This window comes from Equus przewalskii, chromosome X, assembly GCF_037783145.1.
Source record: "Equus przewalskii isolate Varuska chromosome X, EquPr2, whole genome shotgun sequence".
NCBI classification, from domain to species: domain Eukaryota; kingdom Metazoa; phylum Chordata; class Mammalia; order Perissodactyla; family Equidae; genus Equus; species Equus przewalskii.
The window spans coordinates 50069249-50091423 of NC_091863.1; the positions used below are offsets into that span (position 1 = coordinate 50069249).

At 44.4% G+C, this 22175-nt stretch overlaps 1 protein-coding gene across 1 annotated transcript in view; it reads left to right on the forward strand.

Moving 5' to 3' along the window:
- The window catches only part of MSN (moesin), a 62073-nt gene that overhangs the window by 37449 nt on the left and 2449 nt on the right, over window positions 1-22175 (forward strand). The window contains exons 2-12 of the mRNA XM_008543128.2: window positions 612-695; window positions 9702-9797; window positions 10979-11253; window positions 12625-12708; window positions 13387-13533; window positions 14574-14670; window positions 16417-16580; window positions 18978-19108; window positions 19366-19526; window positions 20897-20989; window positions 21332-21556. Of these exons, the coding sequence (XP_008541350.1) occupies window positions 612-695; window positions 9702-9797; window positions 10979-11253; window positions 12625-12708; window positions 13387-13533; window positions 14574-14670; window positions 16417-16580; window positions 18978-19108; window positions 19366-19526; window positions 20897-20989; window positions 21332-21556 (1557 nt within the window). The remainder of the gene's footprint in view (window positions 1-611; window positions 696-9701; window positions 9798-10978; window positions 11254-12624; window positions 12709-13386; window positions 13534-14573; window positions 14671-16416; window positions 16581-18977; window positions 19109-19365; window positions 19527-20896; window positions 20990-21331; window positions 21557-22175) is intronic.

Consider the following 22175-nt stretch of genomic DNA (forward strand, 5'->3'; position numbering starts at 1 on the left):
AATGCAAGTTGATATATAGAACCATGGATGTCAGCACTGAAATGGTCCTTGGAGATCAACTAGTGTAGTTGACCCCTCTCCCATTACTACCCTTGAACAAATGAGGGGAACTAAGGCCCAGGAAAGAGAGAAGACTTATCCAAGGTTATAGACTGAGCCAGTTACAGTGCTAAGTCTGGAACCCAGTGTTCTATATCGTGCTCTTAACTTGCCTCTGCAAAGAGCAGTGCTGTCGATAATCCAGGCTATAGATCAGAGGTGAGAGAATGCTGTGGGCCTGGAGCTGGCTAATGTAGGTGGGGAAGGCTTCCTGGAAGAAGTACAGTCAGCACTTACTTCCTCTTGATAGTAGGCTGATTAGCATTCATGTGTTTGCCCCTTGGTAAGCATTACTCTCTGCCTATGTTTTTTATTTTCAGTAAGCTGGTTGAGACCAGGGCTGGGTTATTGTTTATTTGTTTCAATATTCTCCCTTCCTTCCCACCAATATCTAAGTTGCTCCAGTTCTTGGCATCCTAGTTCTCTCTTCTCTTGTTGAACAGAGACACTTGTCCCACGCTCTGCTGAGCACAGAGCCAGACACTAATTTGCCTTCTTTGATCTCATCCTAGATCAATGTGCGTGTGACCACAATGGATGCAGAGCTGGAGTTTGCCATCCAGCCCAACACCACTGGCAAGCAGCTGTTTGACCAGGTAAGAGAGGAACTCATTGTTCTTTAGCCTCTTCCACTTCTCCTAGTGGCTCCCACCACAATGACTGCTTCTTGGGAATCTCTTCTCCTACTTGCTCCTCTGAGATAGGTCAAAACAAAGGCTGACCCCAGCCTTAATAACAAAGGAGGCAAAAGTTAACTTTGGCAGCCTGCACTTTGGGTTGTCCTGACTAATACTATCCCTGGTCCTGAACATGGGAGAAAAGAGAAGTGAGCAAGGTATAACTCTATGTTAGATACTCTAAAAATATTAGCACATGGAGCCTTCCTCTAAATCCTAAAAGATGTAAGTGATCTCTTCTCCATTTTAATGAGGAGGCTCAGAAATTAAATAACTTAATTTCACCCAGTTGGTATCTGGCTGGGATTTGAACCCCACATTCTTGTCACTGTACCACATGGCCTCTGTCACATTTTTTTGTTGTTGTTTCCTAGTAGAAGGAAACCAACTTATTCTCCCTGAGGTAGTGTGCTCTGTGTACCTTTCCCTCAAAGGAATTTTGGGACTTAGGACATGACTGAGGGTGAGGAATACAGTAGGAGGGTACTTTATCTCCTGTAGTCATGCCATGGAGGTAATGCTGAAGTGGTCATTCCCATTTCAAACCCAAAGGTCCCTTCACTGTGAATCACCATTATCAGAAAGGATGTGTTATACAATATAATAGCCAGATGGGGGCCACAGAATCTTTCAGCATTCAAAGACTCTCCAGGAGCCAAGAGAATATGCCATCCGTGACCAAACTTCCAGGAATGAAAATGGGGCTCCCATTTCCAGAGACTGGGATCCCTCCAAGTGGGCCATTATCCCATTTCCCCACCAGCCCTCTGCTGAGGTGGGAGTCTGACATTGTAAAGGATGTTGGGACCACATGGCACCTTGATGAATTTTTCAGGCCCTCTTGCTTCTCTTTCTCTTTTGCTCTGTGAGTCCCTCTACTGTCTGAGAACTTTGCTGGAGTTGGGAAGAGGAAGGAAAAAAGACGAAAGAGGTTATATTCAAATGAGATAATTCTATTCCTAAGAGTACTCCTGACTCACAAGGGGAAAAACAAGGAGAGAATGGAGATGGGGATGGTGGGGAGGATGTTTTCTATTCCGATCTCCATGTAAAAGGAAGGAAAAGGATGGCTATAAATTTGAGGACAGCTTTGGCATGTCCCCGAGTCTCTGATGTCATATGATAGAGTGGGAAAATTGTTGTCTGGGACTAATACAGATGAGAGTTAACATTTATCTAGCACTACTGTATGCCAGGTACTGTGACAGGCATTTTGTATACTATATCATTTGACTATCTCAAAGCCCTGTGAGTGCTGGAATTAGTACTGGCTCTATTGAACAGATGAGAAAACAAAATCTTCATTTTCTTAGCTAGGCATTAGAAAAGTTATTGAATCTCTCTGGGTTGGTATTCTCATCCAAAAAAGAAAAAAAGTGGGTCTGACACCTACCTTACAGGCTTTATGTGGGTTATGAAAGAGTGTATTATTTATATCTCATTTCTTATTCATAAAAAGCTTGTTACAGTGGTTTATAAGGATACAAAATCCAAAAGGATAAATTAGAAACAGGTGAGAAAGACCATAAGAAAATACCAATAGGGAAGTGAGTGTTATGTGAAGCATCCAGCACATAATAGAGATGTAATAAATAATAGGTCCCAAATGCATGACACTTCCTGTCTTGTTAATCACCTAGAGTTGGGAGATGGACTTAAGATCCTCAGAGTATCTAACTTTGGATTTAGGTGGAACTTGCTTCTTCTCTGGAGTTTGTTTTGTTTTAAATGGTATAAGTAGTCATTGATATTTAATTTGTGAAAGTACAAATTAGCCAGAGGAACATTTAAATACACATTTACTACAATTAATGTGCCAGCATTCATACAGCTTTCATTGATTATAATGCTAGTCTGGAATGACAGCATTTTGATTATATTAAGGTTTTGCATTCTCCCTTTGCATGCAGGTTTTTAATTGGAGAGCTTTTAAAAGGAGAGCCTGGGAAGTCAAAAGGGCACCTAGATAGAAACTTAGAAATCTTGGGCACTAGGGCTGGCTCCACCACTAATTCTCCTTATACAAACCTTTCCCCTCTTTAGGCTTTAGTTTCCCTATCTGTACAATGTCTAACCGATCTCTTAAATTGTTGAGACATAACCAGATTTATCTCTGGCATTTATTTCTGTGTTTCATACCTCTTTCTTTCCCATTTTTAACCCCACTATTTGGATTTCAGATAACTCCTTTCTGTAAAAAGGAGGTAAATGCCTCATTTGAGTATAATTAGTAGTTGGCAAATGCCGGAGTGGAGGGGAACTATCTAGCAGGGAGGACATCTCTTTCTGCACAGGCTTCTTACTGTCTCTGGGACAAAAGGGGGAAGGTATCCATGTGCTATGTAGGCTGTTACGCCCTTTGCTTCAGACAGCAATATCATTCTGGGGGAGAATATCAACCAGTGTGGATTTTATGGTTCAACTGGGACCCAGAGTCTCCTTTGGCCTCTACCTGAGTTCCTTCCCAGAGACCTGGTTCTAAACCCCACCCCTCTCAGGCCAAATGATGCCATCCCCTGCCCTTAACACTGGGGACTTCGTCCATTTGCATTGGAAGGGAATAGCTGTGGAGGGTGAGTAAGGCATAATTTAGAAAAATTATGAAAAATTATGAAAAATCCTTAAGCAAAGAGATTTATTAACTTTGAAAAGCCACAAGGCCTGGTAATTCTTTGTTAGTGTTGGTTTGGTTTGCATTCTATGAGTGTGGTTCTAAGGGAAGCCCAGATAGTAGGGAGCCCTGGCCAGTTTGCTATGCTAGTTCTCAAAGCTACTGCTTCAGAACAAAGCCCTTGAAAGACTTGAAACTTTCATACTGCTTGGGGAGAGGAAAAGGAGAAAACTAAGAAGTTTATGACTTGCCATCCAGAAGATCAGTGTTGTTTTGAGAAATATCCTTTATTTGGCATATACTATGAAGTAGCCCTGGCTAGGTGCTTTAATCCTCACAGTGATCCTACGTATGAGAAGTGAAACAACCTAGGTTATGTAGTTAGGAAGTTGTGATATGGAGTTTCAAATACAGCTCTGACTGGAAAACTATACTTTTCCCCACTGCACTACTCTGCTTGGGGTGAATGAAGCTTTTTGGCTTGGAGAAGGCTCAAGAGAAGATATGTCCTCTGTCTTGAGGTCTCTGAGGGGCTGTCATAGGAAGCAGGGGGCAGTCACGTTCTGTGAGGTCAGAAGGGACAGAGCTGGGACCCCATAGGTGAAAAGTATAAGGAAAAAAGTTTTGAGCTCAGACAAGGAATTGAGCATTTGGCACTCTCAAGGCCAAGGCAAGTCTGGATGAGAATCTGCAGAGGTACATATTCATAGGCCATTGAGGGATATAATCTCTTCTCTCTCGAACTTGATGAGGCATAAGGGAGGACATCCATTCTGTCTGGCGTTTGAGACCCATCATTCAAGGAGGCCCTCCTGGTGGAACTGGGCCATAGGAGGGAAGAGTTAGACTCCTTGAGAGGAATTGACAAAAGCTCTGGGGCCATCCTGGAACCCAGAAGTCTGGGTGATGACCAGAGAGGAAGCCAACTAGAGAGGAAGCACTCTCCTTGGCACCAGTGATAAATAACAGGCAACAATGGGAACTCATAGTTTGAGGAGGTCCAAGGCCTTGTGGGAAAGGGAAGTGGGGCCCAGAATTCCTCCGGTTTACTTTTATTTCTTGTGAGTGTGCTCACAGCTAGGGAGGGGAGAGAACTCTTTTGCTACAGTGATTCTGTCACTTACCCCTGCTTCTAAAGCCTGAGGTTCTTCAGAAGGCTCTTGATTACCTAGGTGCCACTAGGGGGTGGTGTCAGCGCGATGCATTCCACTTTGAGAACCCTCTGCCTGGCTCCTCCCCAGCTAGGATGTCTAGCTCTAGTTCTAGTCTAGCTTTACCTGCCCCCTCCCCTCACAGTCTTTGAGCTCTGGAAGAAAGGTGAAATTTCAGAGCATCCCTTCATTCATGTATTCCTTGACTGACTCAATATTGACTAAAGTTCTACTGTGTCTTGAGGAGAGTCTCTAGACCTATCAAATACCATCTCTGCTCTTAAGGAACTTGAAGTTCCTTACCTGTGGAAGTATAAAAAAAGTACATGCAACTCTCCTCCCACAAAGAGTGAAAGAAATGCCCTCGAGGCTCATGTTGGTTATGGAGGTAGTGTATAGAGCATAGAATTTGGTGTCAGCCTTGGGTTCAAATTCTGTCCTTCTATTTAGCTGTGTGACCTTGGATGACTCATTTAGCCTCTTAGGACTTTACTTTCCTCAGTAAAATGGTAATCACACTAATCTCAGAGATTTTCTGGTTTTACTTAATCCTCAAATAAGTAAAGTAAAAATCCTGGTACATAGCAGGCATTCTAATGTTGGTTGTTCCTATTAAGGGCTAAATAAGTAGGTGGAAATTGCCCTGGGAGTTCAGATAAGGGAGCCATGAAATCAGGAAGCTTTTCTGGCTCAGTAAAGTCCTTAGAATTTGTGGACTCTGCATTGAAGGCAGCAACCTTTTCTTCTTTTCCATTTTTATTTTATAAAATAACTAACATCTATTATTGTAAAAGTAGCATCCCTATCTTATAGATGAGGGACTGAGGCTTAGAGAGGGGAAAAGACCTGTTTAAGGTCAGATAGCTACGAAGTAGTATAGTGGCTTGAACCAAGGCATATAGCATTTCCAATTTTCCCAGTGCCTTGTATCAGCTGTGTCCTCTGTGACCTCCTCTTTCTTTGCCTCTTCACATTCTGAGTGGAAGAAAGTTTGGTCCCTAAACTTAGAACCCTAGCTGAGTATGTTCTGTGCTATAGAGCAAATAGCCACATAAGCACAGGCAGTGGAGTAGCAGAAGCAGTGATGGTTGCAGTCCCCCCTAAAACTTTCCAGTTGTGCAGTGATTTGCTTTCAGGTGGGTGGTTGACATAGCTGCCTCCAAGCCTGTAATGGGATCTCAGTGGGCCACAAGTGTTTGGGCTTTGATGCAGTTTTGCACATAATTTCTCATGCAGTTTTCCTCTTGAGACTCCAGCCTTGCTTCCCAATCCTGCTTTGGGTTTCTGAAGTGGCTGATTATGTCACTAGTTTGTTTTACTCAGATAGATGTATGGGGATATGAGGAGGGGAGCTCTGAGCTCTGGAATTGACCTGATCTCCCCTCCCCTCCACAGACCTCAGATGTATGCAGCCTTCACATGCAAAAGAGAGGCAAAGGGGGGTTCTTCCTTATATCCAGATGCCTCTGGCAGTTAGTAAGGATTTTCTCAGAGGCAAATCTCTTCCCCTCACTGGACCCCAGTTTTCCAGTTTATGCTTCTTGGACCCTAAAATACACCACAGTCTGTTTTGGGGGTTTGTATTGTATGGCTGAATAGAATCCACAACCAGTATCTTATAAACTGAGGTCCTGGTCCCTCTAGATCTATGTGGCAGGTTCTAGGAGGTACACAGAGCTGTGGGATGAATGTGATTTAGTATCTTGGAACATCAATTTTACTTGTAGATGTTATCTATTTCATTATTAAAACATAGATACTTAAGGAGTAGAATATAAAATTTACACAAATGATTAAAATTAAACCTGGGGCTTCAAAGAAATTTTGGCTTCCAGCCATCTACTTGTATCTCCCCCCATTTCCCCTGAGTATATGCATTCATTATTTTCTGCTGCTGAAGGATTTCTTCCAAGACAGCTTTGAGAAATAACTAGGTCAGGCCAAATGAGTTGTCTGGGGTCAAAGGGAGCCAAGAAAGAATTTTTTTCTCAGGCATAGAGTCATTTCTGAGTGGAATGGTAAGGATCCTAGTCACTGGAGCTACAGATGTTGTTCCTGGAACCAGGACCTAGATACTCTGTCTCACTAGAAACTGAAGTTTCTCTTTACTCTGGAGTGGATGTCTCAGCTGGAAGCAAAGCTGGAAGCAAGCAAAGCTTGGCCCCATTTCCAAGTTGGAAATGGGGCCAAGAGTTGCCTGATGAAATAATTCCCAGCACCCTGTGGACCTTAACTGGAGATTTCCTTATAGCCTGGGTTCCGGGGGTCATCTGTTTTACTCTTTGTTCTTTTTCAGTCTCAATTCTGACTTCAGACCATATTTCCTCCCCCTACACCCTTACTTCCTCACTTTGGGACGTCAGTGGAGGCTTAGAGACATTCCTCATCTCTCCAAGCCCTGGACCCTAAGGAAGTGGAAAATTTATATGCATCTGATTTCTCTCTGTTTATAAGGAAAGAGGCAGTACTCAGAGAGATTAAAATTCCCTACCGATCCTGAAATCTTTCTTTTGATATCGCTTTAGCTGTTACTTTGTCCAACTTCTCAGATACTCCAGATCCTGTAAACTATTTTGGTTCCCATGATCCTCCTTTCATTACACCCCTACCCATCCCATTAGTGAAACAGACAATGTGGTGCAAAAAGAGGCTAAGGAGCTCACTCCTGGAACCTCTGGGACTGGCTGCATAGTCTGTGCCTGCTTCATTCCCTTGGGTCTCTGAGCCTCTACAACTGGGCTGTTGTTTACAGGCAAAGGCCAGTTGCTGCTCTACCAGCTCTGTTCCCAGTCGGACTCCCACATTAGCTGGGCCTTAATGGTCCATCTTCAGCATCTTCAATGGATCTATTTCTCTCCTATGACTGAATTGTTTCTTGCAACATACTTCTCCCCACCAATTGTATCTGGGCACACTAGTCTTCTGCAACTCTGTGGAAAGTTATTAGAACTGTTAATTGGGCCCTATGTTAGATCTGGGGTGAGATAAGAGGTGCTTTAAAAAATCTTTCCTGTCTGTACCCTCCCCCTCTGTCCTCTGCAAAAGCCAGTATCGCATTTCAACATGAGCGTTTTATATTCTCCATCTAAAACCTGCTGGCAATTCCTACTGCCTATTGACTTAGACTCAGGGACTCACCTTTTTTACTGAATCCTGGAAGTCTTTTGATCTTTCCTCACACCCGCACCCCATTTATCTCTTCTAAATATGTTACTAGTTATCCAAGTCAGCAAGAGATAGGTGGGAAATGGGATTGTATTTCTTAGTCATTTACAAATAACCTAATTAGTAGAATGATAGAACCTGAGAGAAAAAAGAGGCCATTTGAGCCATACCACTTATAGTAGATGGGGAATCTGGATAGATGGGGAAGCTGAGGCCCAGAAAGAGAACTGTGCTGCCTTAAGATCGCACAACAAATTGGAGACAAAAGTGAGACTTCCACTCAGATTTCCTGGTACCTGATTCAAGCTATGGAAGAAGGGTGACTGCCGTGCATACCCCAGTAAGCAATGAAGGTTGATGACTTGGGGATATGCCTTCTCTCCAGAGCGATTGTTGACTGAACTTAGTGGGAGAGCCAGGAATCATATTTAGATGCAGAGGTGGCCAAAGTTCATTATTTGGCTGGGATATCTTGGCCAACAGAGACAAGGCAGTTAGTCACTTGCGAACCCCTGGGCTCCTAAGCTCCTATGAGCCCTTGGCATTGGGAGATAGCATGCTAGAGAAGAAAGGGTACAGGTGTTGGAGTCATACCCATCAGGATTTTAGTGTAGACACTACAGTTTTAGGCAGGTTGCCTATCTAAGCCTTAGTTTCCTCATTTATAAAATGGAGATAATAGCTATCTCAGGGTTGTTCAGTGTTCAGTACCTGACACATAATAGATAATAAGTATGAGCTACTTTTTCCTTGGGGCCTCTGAAGCTCTAGATTCAGAGTAAGTTCTGTGAGTGACTATGGGGCCTGGCTTTGGATACATAGTAGAAACTTCATGGATTCAGTGGAGGGGTATGTATGTGTTGAGGGGAGATAATGATTTATTTGCAAGGAAGGACATGAGTAACACTGAGTTCTTGTTCCCTGTTTCTATGTTTCTGTCTCTAGGTAAATTTCTTCACCTCATTCCCCCACTTCCAACCCACTTCCCACCTCCCAAAAAAGTAAAGATAAAGAAGACTGCCTGATGCCGGCATGACCTCATTAGGGTGTGGCTCAGCTGCATTGCCTCCATCCCCAGTGGTGGGCATGCTGGAGATGAGCCACCAGCCAGAACCATTAACATGCTAACGTCAGGGACTGGAAAACAGATCCCATCTGTCTTCTCCTGGCTGGCCTCCCTTTCTTGCCCACTGCTCAGCCAAGAGACCCAGAATACCAGGGGGCCCTTCAGCTACTACACTGAGGTACTCACCCTGTTTCCACCCTCATCCCCACTCTCAACCTGTGTAAGTAGTAAGGGGAATCATGACTGGGCTCTCATCAGGGCAGGAGAGAGGCTTCGCAGCCCCCAGGCACAGCACAGCTTTGGGGTGTATAGATACCATAGTCCCTGTTCTGTGTCCTCAAACATTCTTTCTTGGGGCATCGTAAATGGTACTCAGTCTGAAGGGTGTGGGCATTATTCCTAGTTGCTACAGATAAAGGAGAAACCCAGGAGAACAAGATGCAGGAGTTAAGCTAACAATCTTCAGCCTTTAATCCATCCTGGGAGTGGGAAGCTGCATGGCATAATAGAGGGAGGGAGGTGGCAGAAAGCACTGGATTTGAATGGGTTTAGAGTTAAATATAATACCTGAGTCTGCTACTCACTACCTGAATGTTCACTTCTCTGAGCCTTAACTTTCACTATCTGTAAAATGAGCTTAGTTGTAATTATATAGTAGAGCTATTGTGAAAATAGGAGATAATGGATATAAAGTTATTGGTGTGTGGTAGTGCTCATCAGTAATAGATTTGTTCCCTACTTTATCAGAAGTACTTTGTGCAGAGAGATGCTGACATCACTTCTTGACTGCTGCCCAGGTGTATTTTCTTGCCAGACCCTGGGTACCTTATGTCCTTTAAGGTCAGGGACCACGTTGGCTTCACTTTTGTGTTCTCTGTGCCTGGCACAAGACAGCCATTCAATCAATGATTGGTTTATGTTTTCCCTTCTAGGTGGTGAAAACTATTGGCCTGAGGGAAGTTTGGTTCTTTGGTCTGCAATACCAGGACACTAAGGGTTTCTCCACTTGGCTGAAACTCAATAAGAAGGTAACTGCTTACCCTACTGTTGGGTTTGGAATTCATTCTTCCACCAGATTTTGCTCAGGAGGGTAACGTGCTAGCTGGCAAATCCAGGACACCTAGAGCTATGTTTTTCACTGGGCAGTCTGTTGATCACTAGATGAGAATAAGGACAGAGGACTCAGCCAAGGTGAAGCTCTAGCTCTGTCTCCACTTTGACTTCTAACAGCAAGAATGGCTAGGGTCCAAGGAAGAAGGGACCCTACTGGGAGCTCTGTCTTGAACTTTGACTTATTTTAGACCACAGCCATTAGTGGTTCTTCAAGAGGGGCTTGGTATCTTTTTTTTTCTTTCTAAACTCAAGGGCTTTAGGAGATTTGTTAAAATGAGAGTCACAGACTCTTGATCCGGAAAGACTTGAAGGTCTCATGATCTTGTCTTGTCCCTTCCCCTACCTTCAACTGATACCTGAACACCACACAGATGATTCCTTCTTTCTTGATTTTCTATCTCAATTGAACTCCAAATGGGATAGTTTGAGTATAGGTCCATTCAAGCTCTCTATCTCCAAGCAGCTTGTCTGCAGGAACATGGCAGTCCTCCATCTGAGTATACTTAAACTGGATTATTTTGTCCTTGGAGGTCTCCATACTGTCCTGTGGCTTGTTTTCCTGATTGTGTTTAGGTGATTAGTACCCTACCTTCTGCTAGCAAAGTCTTGTTTTCCCAAAGAGTAGAGACTTTTGCTGGATAAATGTGGGCTGTTAGGAGCCAATTTCAGGCCTTGAAAAACAATCTAGTTTGTGCTCTTGCCTAGCCAATTCCCAGGCCTCAGTCATACATCCTGATTTTTACTTTGCTAATTTATGGAGTTAGGGGAGCCTTAAAAGAGGAGCTTTCTTAAGCCTACCCTCAGAATTGGGGGCATTTGGATATATTGTCAGGTGATGGTGGCTTGAGGGCTTATGATCATCAGTGGGTATTCGGTCATTTCAGGAAGAAATCCCCAATAGGAAGCAATTATGGACATGGGATTGGGTCCCCAATTAAAGTAACATGTCTTTTTTCTGAATTACCAGGAGAGTTGCCACCCTGCTCTTTGGGGTTACCCAAATTAATGACTTTTCAGTGTCTTCTCCCCACCCTGCAGCCATTCCCCCACCTACAAAGTCTATTTTTTGAGAACCCATAACTCCTGCTGCTCCCAGGTGACTGCCCAGGATGTGCGGAAGGAAAGCCCCCTGCTCTTCAAGTTCCGTGCCAAGTTCTACCCAGAGGATGTATCCGAGGAATTGATCCAGGACATCACACAGCGCCTGTTCTTCCTGCAAGTGAAGGAGGGCATTCTCAATGATGATATTTACTGTCCACCTGAGACTGCTGTGCTGCTGGCCTCCTATGCTGTCCAGTCCAAGTATGGTGACTTCAATAAGGAAGTCCACAAGTCTGGTTACTTGGCTGGGGACAAGTTGCTGCCGCAGAGGTAAGGTGGTGCCCAGGCCATCTATCCTGGCTATAGGGGACTGCACCCCAAGGCTGACCGATATCTGTTACACAGAGTCTGCCGGATCTGTTCCTCTCCACTAGGATCTGTCTGAAGACCATGTAATACTGCTTAGAGAGACATTCGCCTATGGCACCATACTCTATTGTTGTTTCTCTGACTTTCAATATATAAAGCTTTTTTCCCCCCTCTGTTTGCCTGATTATAGAACTTCATTACCCTGGAAACAGATGCTTATAAACCAGAGAACCAGAGATGGATGGATTTCTCCCCTCCCCTGTTCTATTTTGTCAATCTTTTTCACTGATTTAGACCTCTTATATCAGAAGTTCACAGGAGAGAGAGAGAAAGAGAAATACACAAGCCAGGGATATGGGGAACTCAAACAGCCTTTTAATATTGACAACCAGTGTACAGAGCTTTCTGCTTTTGTAAACTTCAAAGTTGAGCTCTCTCAAACACTCATTATTTTTGTCTTAGCATGATGACAACACACAAAATGAATAAAGTGGGTATTATCCTTATTTCCTGGCTAAGGAAATAGAGGTACAGAGGTGTTCGCTCTGACTTACCCAATCTTACACAGCTCATTTGAGGCAGAGCCAGATCTGGAACCCTAGTCTCTTGATTTTTTTAACCCTAGGTTTTTCCCCATTGTGTCCAGTGACCATTTTCATAGGCTTTTGGATTGGAAGGAAAAGTTCTGCTTCATTCTGGGAGACTCAGTCCCATTGGAACTGTGTTATATGCACAACTCACCTAAAGGTATTAGGGATAGTGGTTGTGCCCTGGGACTCTACCTGAGTCACTGCTGTTATGTCTGAGATGACATATTTGAAGCAAGCCTTATGATCTAGTAGATCTGGGAGACTGAACCAGTTAGTTTCTCCCAAAGCCGTTTGGGCTCAGTTCTTGTTCTGTAGCCACAGACTGTAATCTCATCCCTGAGCAATATTCTCACAAACACAAACTGTTGGTCCCACACGGATCTAGGAGAAAGTTTCCATGCCTCTGTGAGGCCCACACCTACTCTTAGCCCCACAAGTCAGCACAGATTTGATACGTTACTGCTCTGCTTGGAGACCATAGCATGTTATTGGATTTTCTGGTTAAAAGTACAAGGAAGGTGTTCCCATTGTCTTTCTTGGTCACCCATTCTTGTATCTCTCCTACTTCTCATGAAGTTCCCTATGTCTAATTAATACCTCCTGCTGTAATTTCAGTCTGACCTCACTGGGCTGACTTGCACATCCTCTTTGCGTCAAGCCCTTAGAGAGCTAAGTGGGCTTCCCTTTACCCTTGCATTTGGACTTTGTGTTTTAAACTGCTAACTACCCATTTTCTTTCTAGGGTTCTGGAGCAACACAAACTCAACAAGGACCAGTGGGAGGAGCGGATCCAGGTGTGGCATGAGGAGCACCGAGGCATGCTCAGGTAAGCCCGTCCTACCAAATGTGGGCTCTTGCAGGGAGAATGAGAATTGGTTCTGGGAAGAGAAGAGGCAAAGGACTACGGACACTGGAGCATGTTGGAGAGAGAGGGACAGGAAGGTAGTTTACAGAGGAAATTAGAGATAGAAAGCAAATCAGGATCATTATAAAGCTTTAGTTTTTGCAAATGATGGTGACTGATAGTCCAAACAGTTTTGACCATAAAGAAATAGAGGGGACCTTAGGATCCCTAGGGAGCTTCTGGACCACCAGGGGCTCCTCCTCAAAAAAGTAAATGGGGAAGAAACTCTAAACATGGCAAACCATTGGGAGGTTGTCTAGTTGAGCAACAAATCTTATCATTTTGCTGTCACCACCCCATCTGGGCTCTGCTAAAAATGTTCCTGTATAAGAGGCTTCTATGATAGCTAACATGTCAAAAGCCAGCAAGGGTCAGCCCATCCCTATTCCCCTTGGGAACCTCAAACCTTAGGCTCCTGCCAGCAAATTTTTCTTGGCAAAAGTTGTGTTGTGCTCTGTTTGCCACCATCAGCTCACCTTCCATCCCCTTTCCCACCCCTCATGGCAAGATCCTTGTCAGAAGTGCAGAGCAGATAGGCTTTTTATCTCCCTGAGTCTGATTCACAGGCTCTCCTCTATAACCCTCCACTCTGTTCTTTAGGGAGGATGCTGTCCTGGAGTATCTGAAGATTGCCCAGGATCTGGAGATGTATGGTGTGAACTACTTCAGCATCAAGAACAAGAAAGGCTCAGAACTGTGGCTGGGGGTGGATGCCCTGGGTCTCAACATTTATGAGCAGAATGACAGGTATAGCTCAGAATTCTCTTAGTTTACTTGGGCCACTCTGACGCCTAGCTCTCACCGTGTAGTAAGAATGTACCTCCTAGGTCCCACCTGGGTAGTTTTTTTTCCTGCCTAGTTTAGACCAGTCCAGATGATTGCACAACCTCCCTCAGGCCTCTAAATCTTGCATTGACTACACTTGCACTGCCCACTATAGTTGCCACTGGCCACATGTGGCTATTGACCACTTGAGATGTGGCTACTCTGAGTTTAGGCGTGCTATGAGTGTAAACTACACACCAGACTTTAAAGATTTAATGTGAAAAATAGAATATAAGAGGTCTCATTAGTATTTTTAAAAATATCGATTTACATGTTCAAATGATAGTATTTTGGATATCCTGGGTTAAATGAGCTGTTATTATAGTTAATTCCACCTATTCATTTTTACTTATTTTCATGTGGCTACTAGAAAATTTAAAATTGCATGTGTGGCTCTCATTATATTTCTATTGGACAGCACTGGCCTAGAACCTACCTTGTCAAGAGTTGTAATTAATCCCACTTCCATGTGATGATTAAGTGCTGTTTGACCTATAATCCCTCTTGCTGCAGCCTTATCTCACTTGCTTGTTTATTTTCCTTGGTCTGCTCTTGGTGAGGATGGAGATCAGTAGATTATTGTTCCATGTAATTTCTGAATCTTGGAGCACATTATTTACCTTCTCCCCAACTTTTACAACCTTAGATGGAAGAGTCCCAGTTAAATAGGGCTGGAAATTCTTGTGAGAGATTGTTTCAAGGTTCATGCCTCAGAAAAAAATACAGTAAAACAAACCTCAGAGATTGGGACAAAGGATAATAATTTGGTTGTGGTATGAAGAGGTTCTTTGTACACCCTCAATGCTGGCAACTGACCTGATGGCATGTGATGACACTGGCTGAGATGGCAATGAATCTACCTCCTTAAGGGAGAAGTTGATGGGGAGTAGGGCAAGGCTCCAACCCTCTTTGTCCTTCTTGTCTTGCCTTTGTCCTGATGTTCGTGGTCTCAATTTCTACAGACTGACTCCCAAGATAGGCTTCCCCTGGAGTGAAATCAGGAACATCTCTTTCAATGACAAGAAATTTGTCATCAAGCCCATTGACAAAAAAGCCCCGGTAAGTGACTCCTCCCACTGGCCAAGATGGGTACTTGCCAAGACTGGGATAATGCTAGGAGCAATCATATTGTATTTTTCTCTCCCTTTTCTGTTTTGTTTTGTTTTTGATGTGAGTGGGAATAGGAGACACAAAAGGAGATTGGTGATGGAAGGGGATGTTGATGCCAAAAATGACCAGGAGACATCCTATACCTGGCGCCACCCTGCTACCTGTGTCTCAGGAGACGCGTGGATGAGGGAGAGCCACATGCAGTCTAAGTGCTGCCTCTTAGCCACTGTCTTCTGATGCCCTGAAGCTCTGGAGTGGAAACAGAGTGCATCTTATCTCTTATCTTTTAAAGCCCCTAGACCCCAGAAAGTAGAAACTGTTCGTGTACTTGATTTATCTTTAATTGTGGAGAAAGGAAAGAGGCAATAGAAGTCCAGATCCAGACATGATCCCCCAAACTTGCTTTTTGGTATAACTTTGCTGCTGTCTTCTCAAGACTTTTCTCCAAAGCAACCCAAGAACAAAAAAGTGCTTTGGGTCCAGTCATTCCTCTAACATGCTTGCCACACTTCTCACCTACTCAGTTGCCTGTGGCTGATAAGACCAGAAAGCTAGTGATTGGGAGTAAGTTAGAAAGTTGAGATGAGGGTCTCTTCTTCTGGTGTACCTTGTGTCCAACAAGGGCCAATGGCTATGCTCAGCCAGACCCTTCTCATGAGTCCTCAACCATTCTTCTCCAGCCCTGAGGTATCTGAACTTCTGCTAGGCACTTTATGTATGTTCTCTCCTTAAACCCTCAACAGCATTGTCAGGTAGGTAGTAGTATACCCATTTTATAACTGATGAAATTGAGGTTCAGAGTGATGGAGTGATTTGCCCAAGATCACACAGCTAAAAATGCTAGAGCTGGGATTTATATCTAGGTCATTTGACTTCTAGAGCTTGTGTTTCTTCCTCTGAACCCCAAGCTATATGAGATGGTAGCAGTTTGGGTTCAGTGACAGAGGAGCTGGTGGTTAGTCTATCAGCTGATGGCCTTCGTCCAGTGGTATTTGTAGTAACAAACTCAAATTCCCTGGATTTGTGTGTGTGTGTGTGTGTGTGTGTGTGTGTGTGTGTGTGTGTTTAACTGCTGCTCTGCTCAACTTTCATCAGAAAAAGGTGAGTAACAAAGCCAGTGAGATCAAGGGCTTATTTAAAAAACAGCAACCACCAGGACAATAGATGTTCAGAAGATTTATGTATTCACTTAGGTATTTACAACTTGCCTTACTCCAAAAAGGATTTAAAGGGCTAGGTCTAATATATGCTTTCAGGAGATTGCAGAAACAGTCCAGCCACCCATACTGCACTCACCAGGGTATATTATACAGGGATTGTTGGGCCTCTAAGAGAGACCCCTGAGACCTAGCAGATCCCTAATTAACAGATAAAGTCAGTTCCTGTCTTTCAACTGGGTTGAGGATATTTTAGGATGCTTTTCATAAGCAAAGGTTGAAAGAAATTGTGGTTTGATGGAAAGAGCGCTGGTTTCAGAGTCAAGCAGCCTGGGTTCTAGTCCTGGGTTTGTCACTAATCTGCTGTCTGACCCTGAGCAAGTCAGTTCACCACTCTGATAATTAGTCTTTCTATCTGTAACGTGAGAAAATTGGGCTAAATAATCTTTCCAGTGCTTTTGGATTTAGCTTGTCAGAAGGCAGACGCTCACCTTCATCTGTCCCTCCAAACTCTTTCTGATTGCTGGTTTCCCAACAGGATTTTGTCTTCTATGCTCCCCGGCTGAGGATTAACAAACGGATTTTGGCCCTGTGCATGGGGAACCACGAGCTATACATGCGCCGCCGCAAGCCTGATACCATCGAGGTGCAGCAGATGAAGGCACAGGCCCGGGAGGAGAAGCACCAGAAGCAGATGGAGCGGTAGGTGCTGTGAAGCTGGAGTAGGACCAGGGCCATGGCAAGGAAGCTTCTCAAAGTTTCCAAGCCTGCTAAAGGCAGGACATGAAGCCATCCCAGGACTAAGGGGAGAGAGAGAGAGAGCTGTACAGGGATGACAGTAAGTCTCAGGCATCCCCATCCCCAGGAAATAGGCATCAGAAGCCTAGGATTTCAGAGGCTTATAGGAGGGAGGGGCATTTCATAATTCTCCATTTTCTGTGATTCTCATGCCATTACTTGTAGGCGGACTCTGAGATGCTCCAGGCAATGTGACCAGTATAGTGGCAGTAGAAGGCTTCATGCACATTTAAACCTTGGCTCTGTAGGGTTTTTTGAGTAGAATTGGGCAAAGCTACCAGAATTTTCCCTACGAAGCTTCTATGCACTGTAGCCCCTTGCTACTCAAAGTGCAGCAAGGCTCAGCAGCATCAGCATCAACTTGAGAACTTGTTAGAAAGGCAGGATCTGAGACCCTACCTCAGACCTACTGATTCATAATGTACATCTTAAGATCCCAGGTGATTTCTCCAAAGAAGATATGCAAATGGACAGCAGGCACATGGAAACATCCTTAGTCATTAGGGAAATGGAAATCAAAACCACAGTGAGATACCACTTCATACTTACTAATATGGGTATAATAAATAAAAACAGAAATAACGGATCTTTGCAAGGATGTGGAGAAATTGGAACTCATGTACATTGCTGGTGGGAATGTAAAACAGTTCAGCTGCTGTGGAAAACAGTTTGGTGGTTCCTCAAAAAGTTAAAGGCAGAATTACCATATGATCCCACAATTCCACTCCTAGGTATATACACAAAAGAATTGGAAACAGGTGTTCAAACAAGTACGGGTACACACATGTTCATAGCAGTGCTATTTATAATAGCCAAAAGGTGGAAACAGCCCAAACGTCCATCAGTGGGTGAATGGATAAACAAATTGTGTAGCCATACAGTGGGATATTATTCAGCCATAAAAAGGAATAAAGTACTGATACATACTACAATGTGTATGAACCTCTAAAACGTCATGCTGAGTGAAATAAACCAGACACGAAAGATCACATATTGTATGATACCATTTATATGAAATATCCAGAATAGATAAATCTATAGAGACAGAATGCAGATTGGTGGTCGTCAGGGCCTTGGGGGAGGGGAGATAGGGAAAAACTGCTTAACGTGTATGGGGTTTTACTTTGGAGTGATGGAAATATTTTGGAACTAGATAGATATGGTGGTTGCACAACATTGTGAATGTACTAAATGCCATTGAATTGTTTGCTTTAAAATGGTTAATTTTATATTATGTGAATTTCACCTCAATGAGTTATTTAATAAATAAGATCTCAAGTGATTTCTATATATGTTAAGGTTTGAGAGTGCTGTAGTTTGTCACAAAGAATTTGGAACCTCAGGAGGCTTCTGGTAGTAGACTGGAAAATGATTCCATGTATGAGAGTTTAGACACCAAGGTTCATATTTATTCAGAAAATGTTTTCTGAGATTGGGGGCAGTTTGCAGAACTAAATCTGGCAGAAACCTACCCTCAAGGACCTCACAATCTAGTAGGAGAAAAAGGAAAAACAGCATATACATATAAAACTGTTCAAGGTACAAAAGCTGTGTCATTCATTCACTCAAGAGTTTATTGAGCAGTGAAAAAAGTAGACAAAATCCCTGCTCGCATGAAGCTGTCATTCTAGTGGGAAGAGACAGACAGAACAAATAAGCAAATTATACAGTATGTGAGGTGGTAAGAAGTTTTATGGAGAAAGATAGGCCAAGTATCCTGAGGCCTTAGAAAGAGAAAAGACATCTAGCCAATGGAGAAAAGAAGAGCTTCTGGAAGAGGTGTTGGGGCAAGAAAAAGCAAGTACTTATTTTAGGTTTGCAACAAATTCTGGAAAGAAGGATTCTAGAGCTGGGCTTCAGAGGGCAGGCAGAGTTAGGCCTAAGGACTGATGCTTTAGCCATAGAGATCAGCAGACTTGAAGCTCAGTATCCCAGCATAGAGCCAAAATTTGTCTCCCTATAACTCCATGAGATAGGGCAGGACTTATTAGGCCCAGGGGAGCAAAGAAATGACATAGCTAAGGTCACTTACTGGTTACTCACTGGTTAGTGGCAGAACTGGGAATCCAGGTTGGATGTCCTCACTCTGGGACAAGCTGACCAGGCCCTGAGCATACTGGCCCATGTGGGGCTATAATATGAGGACAAAGATGTGGAGATAAGGCAAAGTAGTCCCAACTCAGAAGCCCCGAGTGTGTTGGATGAGTTGGGGCTGAGGGTCCAGGGCCAGGAAGCATTGGAGATCCCAGTGCTTCCATGTGGCCTTGCTATCGTCTTCCATCACTTCTTCTCCTTTCTTAGTGCTCTACTGGAAAATGAGAAGAAGAAGCGTGAGATGGCAGAAAAGGAGAAGGAGAAGATTGAACGGGAGAAGGAAGAACTGATGGAGAGGCTGAAGCAGATTGAGGAGCAGACTAAGAAGGCTCAGCAAGGTGAGGCTTGCAGTCACCTTGGAGACTGGGTGATCCCAGAGCCTGACTCTATGAGCTGGAGACCCTTCTACCTCAGCTGCAGACTCAGGCCATATAATCCAGACGTGGCTATAGAATAGATGAAGTAAGCCGAGAGGAAGAGTGCTCAGAGCTTTCTGCCAGTTGTGCCCTGGGGTGAAGCACTTCCAGGAAGGAAGCTAGGTGTCCTTTCTTCATCTCTGCACTCTTCACTACATTTCCGCTCCTTCTCTTCTCAGAACTGGAAGAACAGACCCGCAGGGCTCTGGAACTTGAACAGGAGCGGAAGCGTGCCCAGAGCGAGGCTGAAAAACTGGCCAAAGAGCGTCAAGAAGCTGAAGAGGCCAAGGAGGCCCTGTTGCAGGCCTCCCAGGACCAGAAGAAGACCCAGGAACAGCTGGTAAAGCTACAAAATGGGCCAGGATTGTGGGACCTAAGTTTTCTCCCCTCTCTGCCTACCTATTCACAGCTACCTCTGCCAGCAGGGCTGGCTCTTTCCAGCAGGGTACCACCCTACAGGCCTCTAGCAGATAGCTCATTCAGAAGCAAACTGAGAAGTTACTGGTGTGGCCCAGAGGCCTTTATAAACAGTCTTCCCTAACCTTTACTTTTATTCTGCTTTCTTAGTCCTTGGGGATCTGAGCTGATGACCTGACAAAGGAAAGGGAGGGAGGAAAGAAAGAGCTTCACGCTTGGTTGACTACCTACTGTGCATTACAAGCTATGCTAGCAACTTCTCCCTTTTGCTTACTTTATTTCTTCTTCCCAATAACCCTATGGGATTAACCCATATGGGATAATATGCCCAGATAAAGAAATCAGGGGTCAGAGAAGTTTAAGAGACTTGCCAGAGATTACACACTTAGGGCTAAGTAAGGATGAGAACCCATTTCTGTCTCTTTTTTGAAGGGTTTGCTCCCTAAAATCATGTACAACTATGTGCCTATACATTTTTCAGGGGAGGAAGGTGAGCATTGTACTGTCATCACAATTTCCAAGGGTTCTGTGACTCAGAATTGAAGAACCTGTGGCCCAAATTCCTTGACATATGCTCTATCTCTGTACTGTTTGGAGTGGGAGTGCAGCAAACTAAGACCTAGTTCTCAGGGGAAGGTTCCTCTGGGAGATTTGCCCAAGTGAGGGTGTGCATAAGCATTTTTCCCTTGTTTAGATCACATTGTGATACTTGAGCATCTTTCCTATGTTCGTCCTGGGAAGTCTTAGTGGCCCTGAGCATTCTAGGATAACAGAGAAGGGTCTGCGAATTCAGGCATTGACATAGTGATTTCGAAAGCCTTACTGAGGCCCTAACTGTGCAGTGGGCAATACTGAGAGAGGGAGAGGGGAAAGGGAGAGAAATGAGAGAGAGAAATGAGGATGAGGGAGAAAGGGAGAAGTGAGGGAGAGAAAAGAGGGAAAGGAAGACGGGGAGAAATGAGGGAGAGGAAGAGAAATGAGGGAAAGGAAGAGGGAGAGAAGTGAGGGGGAGACAGAGATGACATGTTCTTTGTCTTCAGTAGGTCTATAGTCTAGCTGGGGAGCTCTGATTTACAAGGAAATGATTTGGATTTAATCGAGTGCGATAGTAGATCTGAGAATAGGAGTGGTCCTCCAGGCTTCCTGGAGGAGGTGTGGTAAAAAAAGCCTCCAGGACAGCAAGCAAGGGAGCAGCAGGTTCCCTGTTGGTTTTCCAAGGGAACTGGGGTTGAAGACACCTGGGCCCTGAGGATCAGAAGGCCCAGCTCTCACAAGCTTCCAATTTATCCATAGGCCTTGGAAATGGCAGAGCTGACAGCTCGGATCTCCCAGCTGGAGGTGGCCCGACAGAAGAAAGAGAGTGAGGCTGTGGAATGGCAGCAGAAGGTAAGACACAGTGCTCAGAGCAAAGCATTGTGGGAATATATATATTTCAGTTCTTTGGATTCCTTAGGTTTGGGTTCCTTCCACCTTCTATCCTTCCTTGACAGTGGGCATCATGGAAGAAGGAGGTCAGGCTTTCTCAAATACTTCCCAGAATTCTCCACTGCCCCAGGAAAATTGGTACAATTGCTACTATTGTACAGCTGACGAAACTAAGGATCAGGCAGATGAAGTGACATGGCCTGCCTGGTGCTTGCCTCCTGCTGGGCTGTTCTAGGCACACATAGGATGCCACAAGTTAGCCTGGTCTGACTGCCAGTCCTTTTCTCCCTCTGTTACTGACAGGCTCAGATGGTACAAGAAGACCTGGAGAAGACCCGGGCTGAGCTGAAGACTGCCATGAGTACGCCTCATGTGGCAGAGCCTGCTGAGAATGACCAGGATGAGCAGGATGAGAATGGGGCAGAGGCCAGCGCTGACCTGCGGGCTGACGCTATGGCCAAGGACCGCAGTGAGGAGGAACGTACCACTGAGGCGGAGAAGAATGAGCGTGTCCAGAAGCACCTGAAGGTATCCAGGCAGGGCCAAAGAGTCAAGGAGACCATGTGCATTGACTTAGTAGCCCATGGCCTTCCCTAGATCACCATGAGGAGATAGGTAGAGGAGCCTATCTCCGTGCTGTATGGGATCCTGAGCCTTTTTCAAGTGGGAGCTTTAAGGGTAGGCACCCCTCTCTTATCAGTTAGATCCTAGGCCACCTCTTCCCCATTTTTTTTGCCCCATCATCCATCCATATTCCATTTACCTCTTATATTCAGAAAATACTTAGCTGACACAATTCCTACCTGAATTGTTGATACATTGTTCTACTCTCAGGGAATACCTGTCATCAATTGGTCCCCTAAGTTTGTGTTGTTTGTTTTATTCTTGCCCCACTGCAGTCCTAACAGGGCTGGTAGAAATGGCTCTCAAAAAATGTGTGTGTGTGGGCCAGCCTAGTGGCATAATAGTTAAGTTGCACACTCTGCTTCAGCAGCCCAGGGTTCACAACTTCTGATCTCAGGCACAGACCTAGCACCACTCATTGAGCCATGCTATGGTGGCATCCCACATGAAAAAGAGGAAGATTGGCAACAGATATTAGCTAAGGGCCAATCTTCCTCACCAAAAAAAGAAAAAAAGCGTAGTG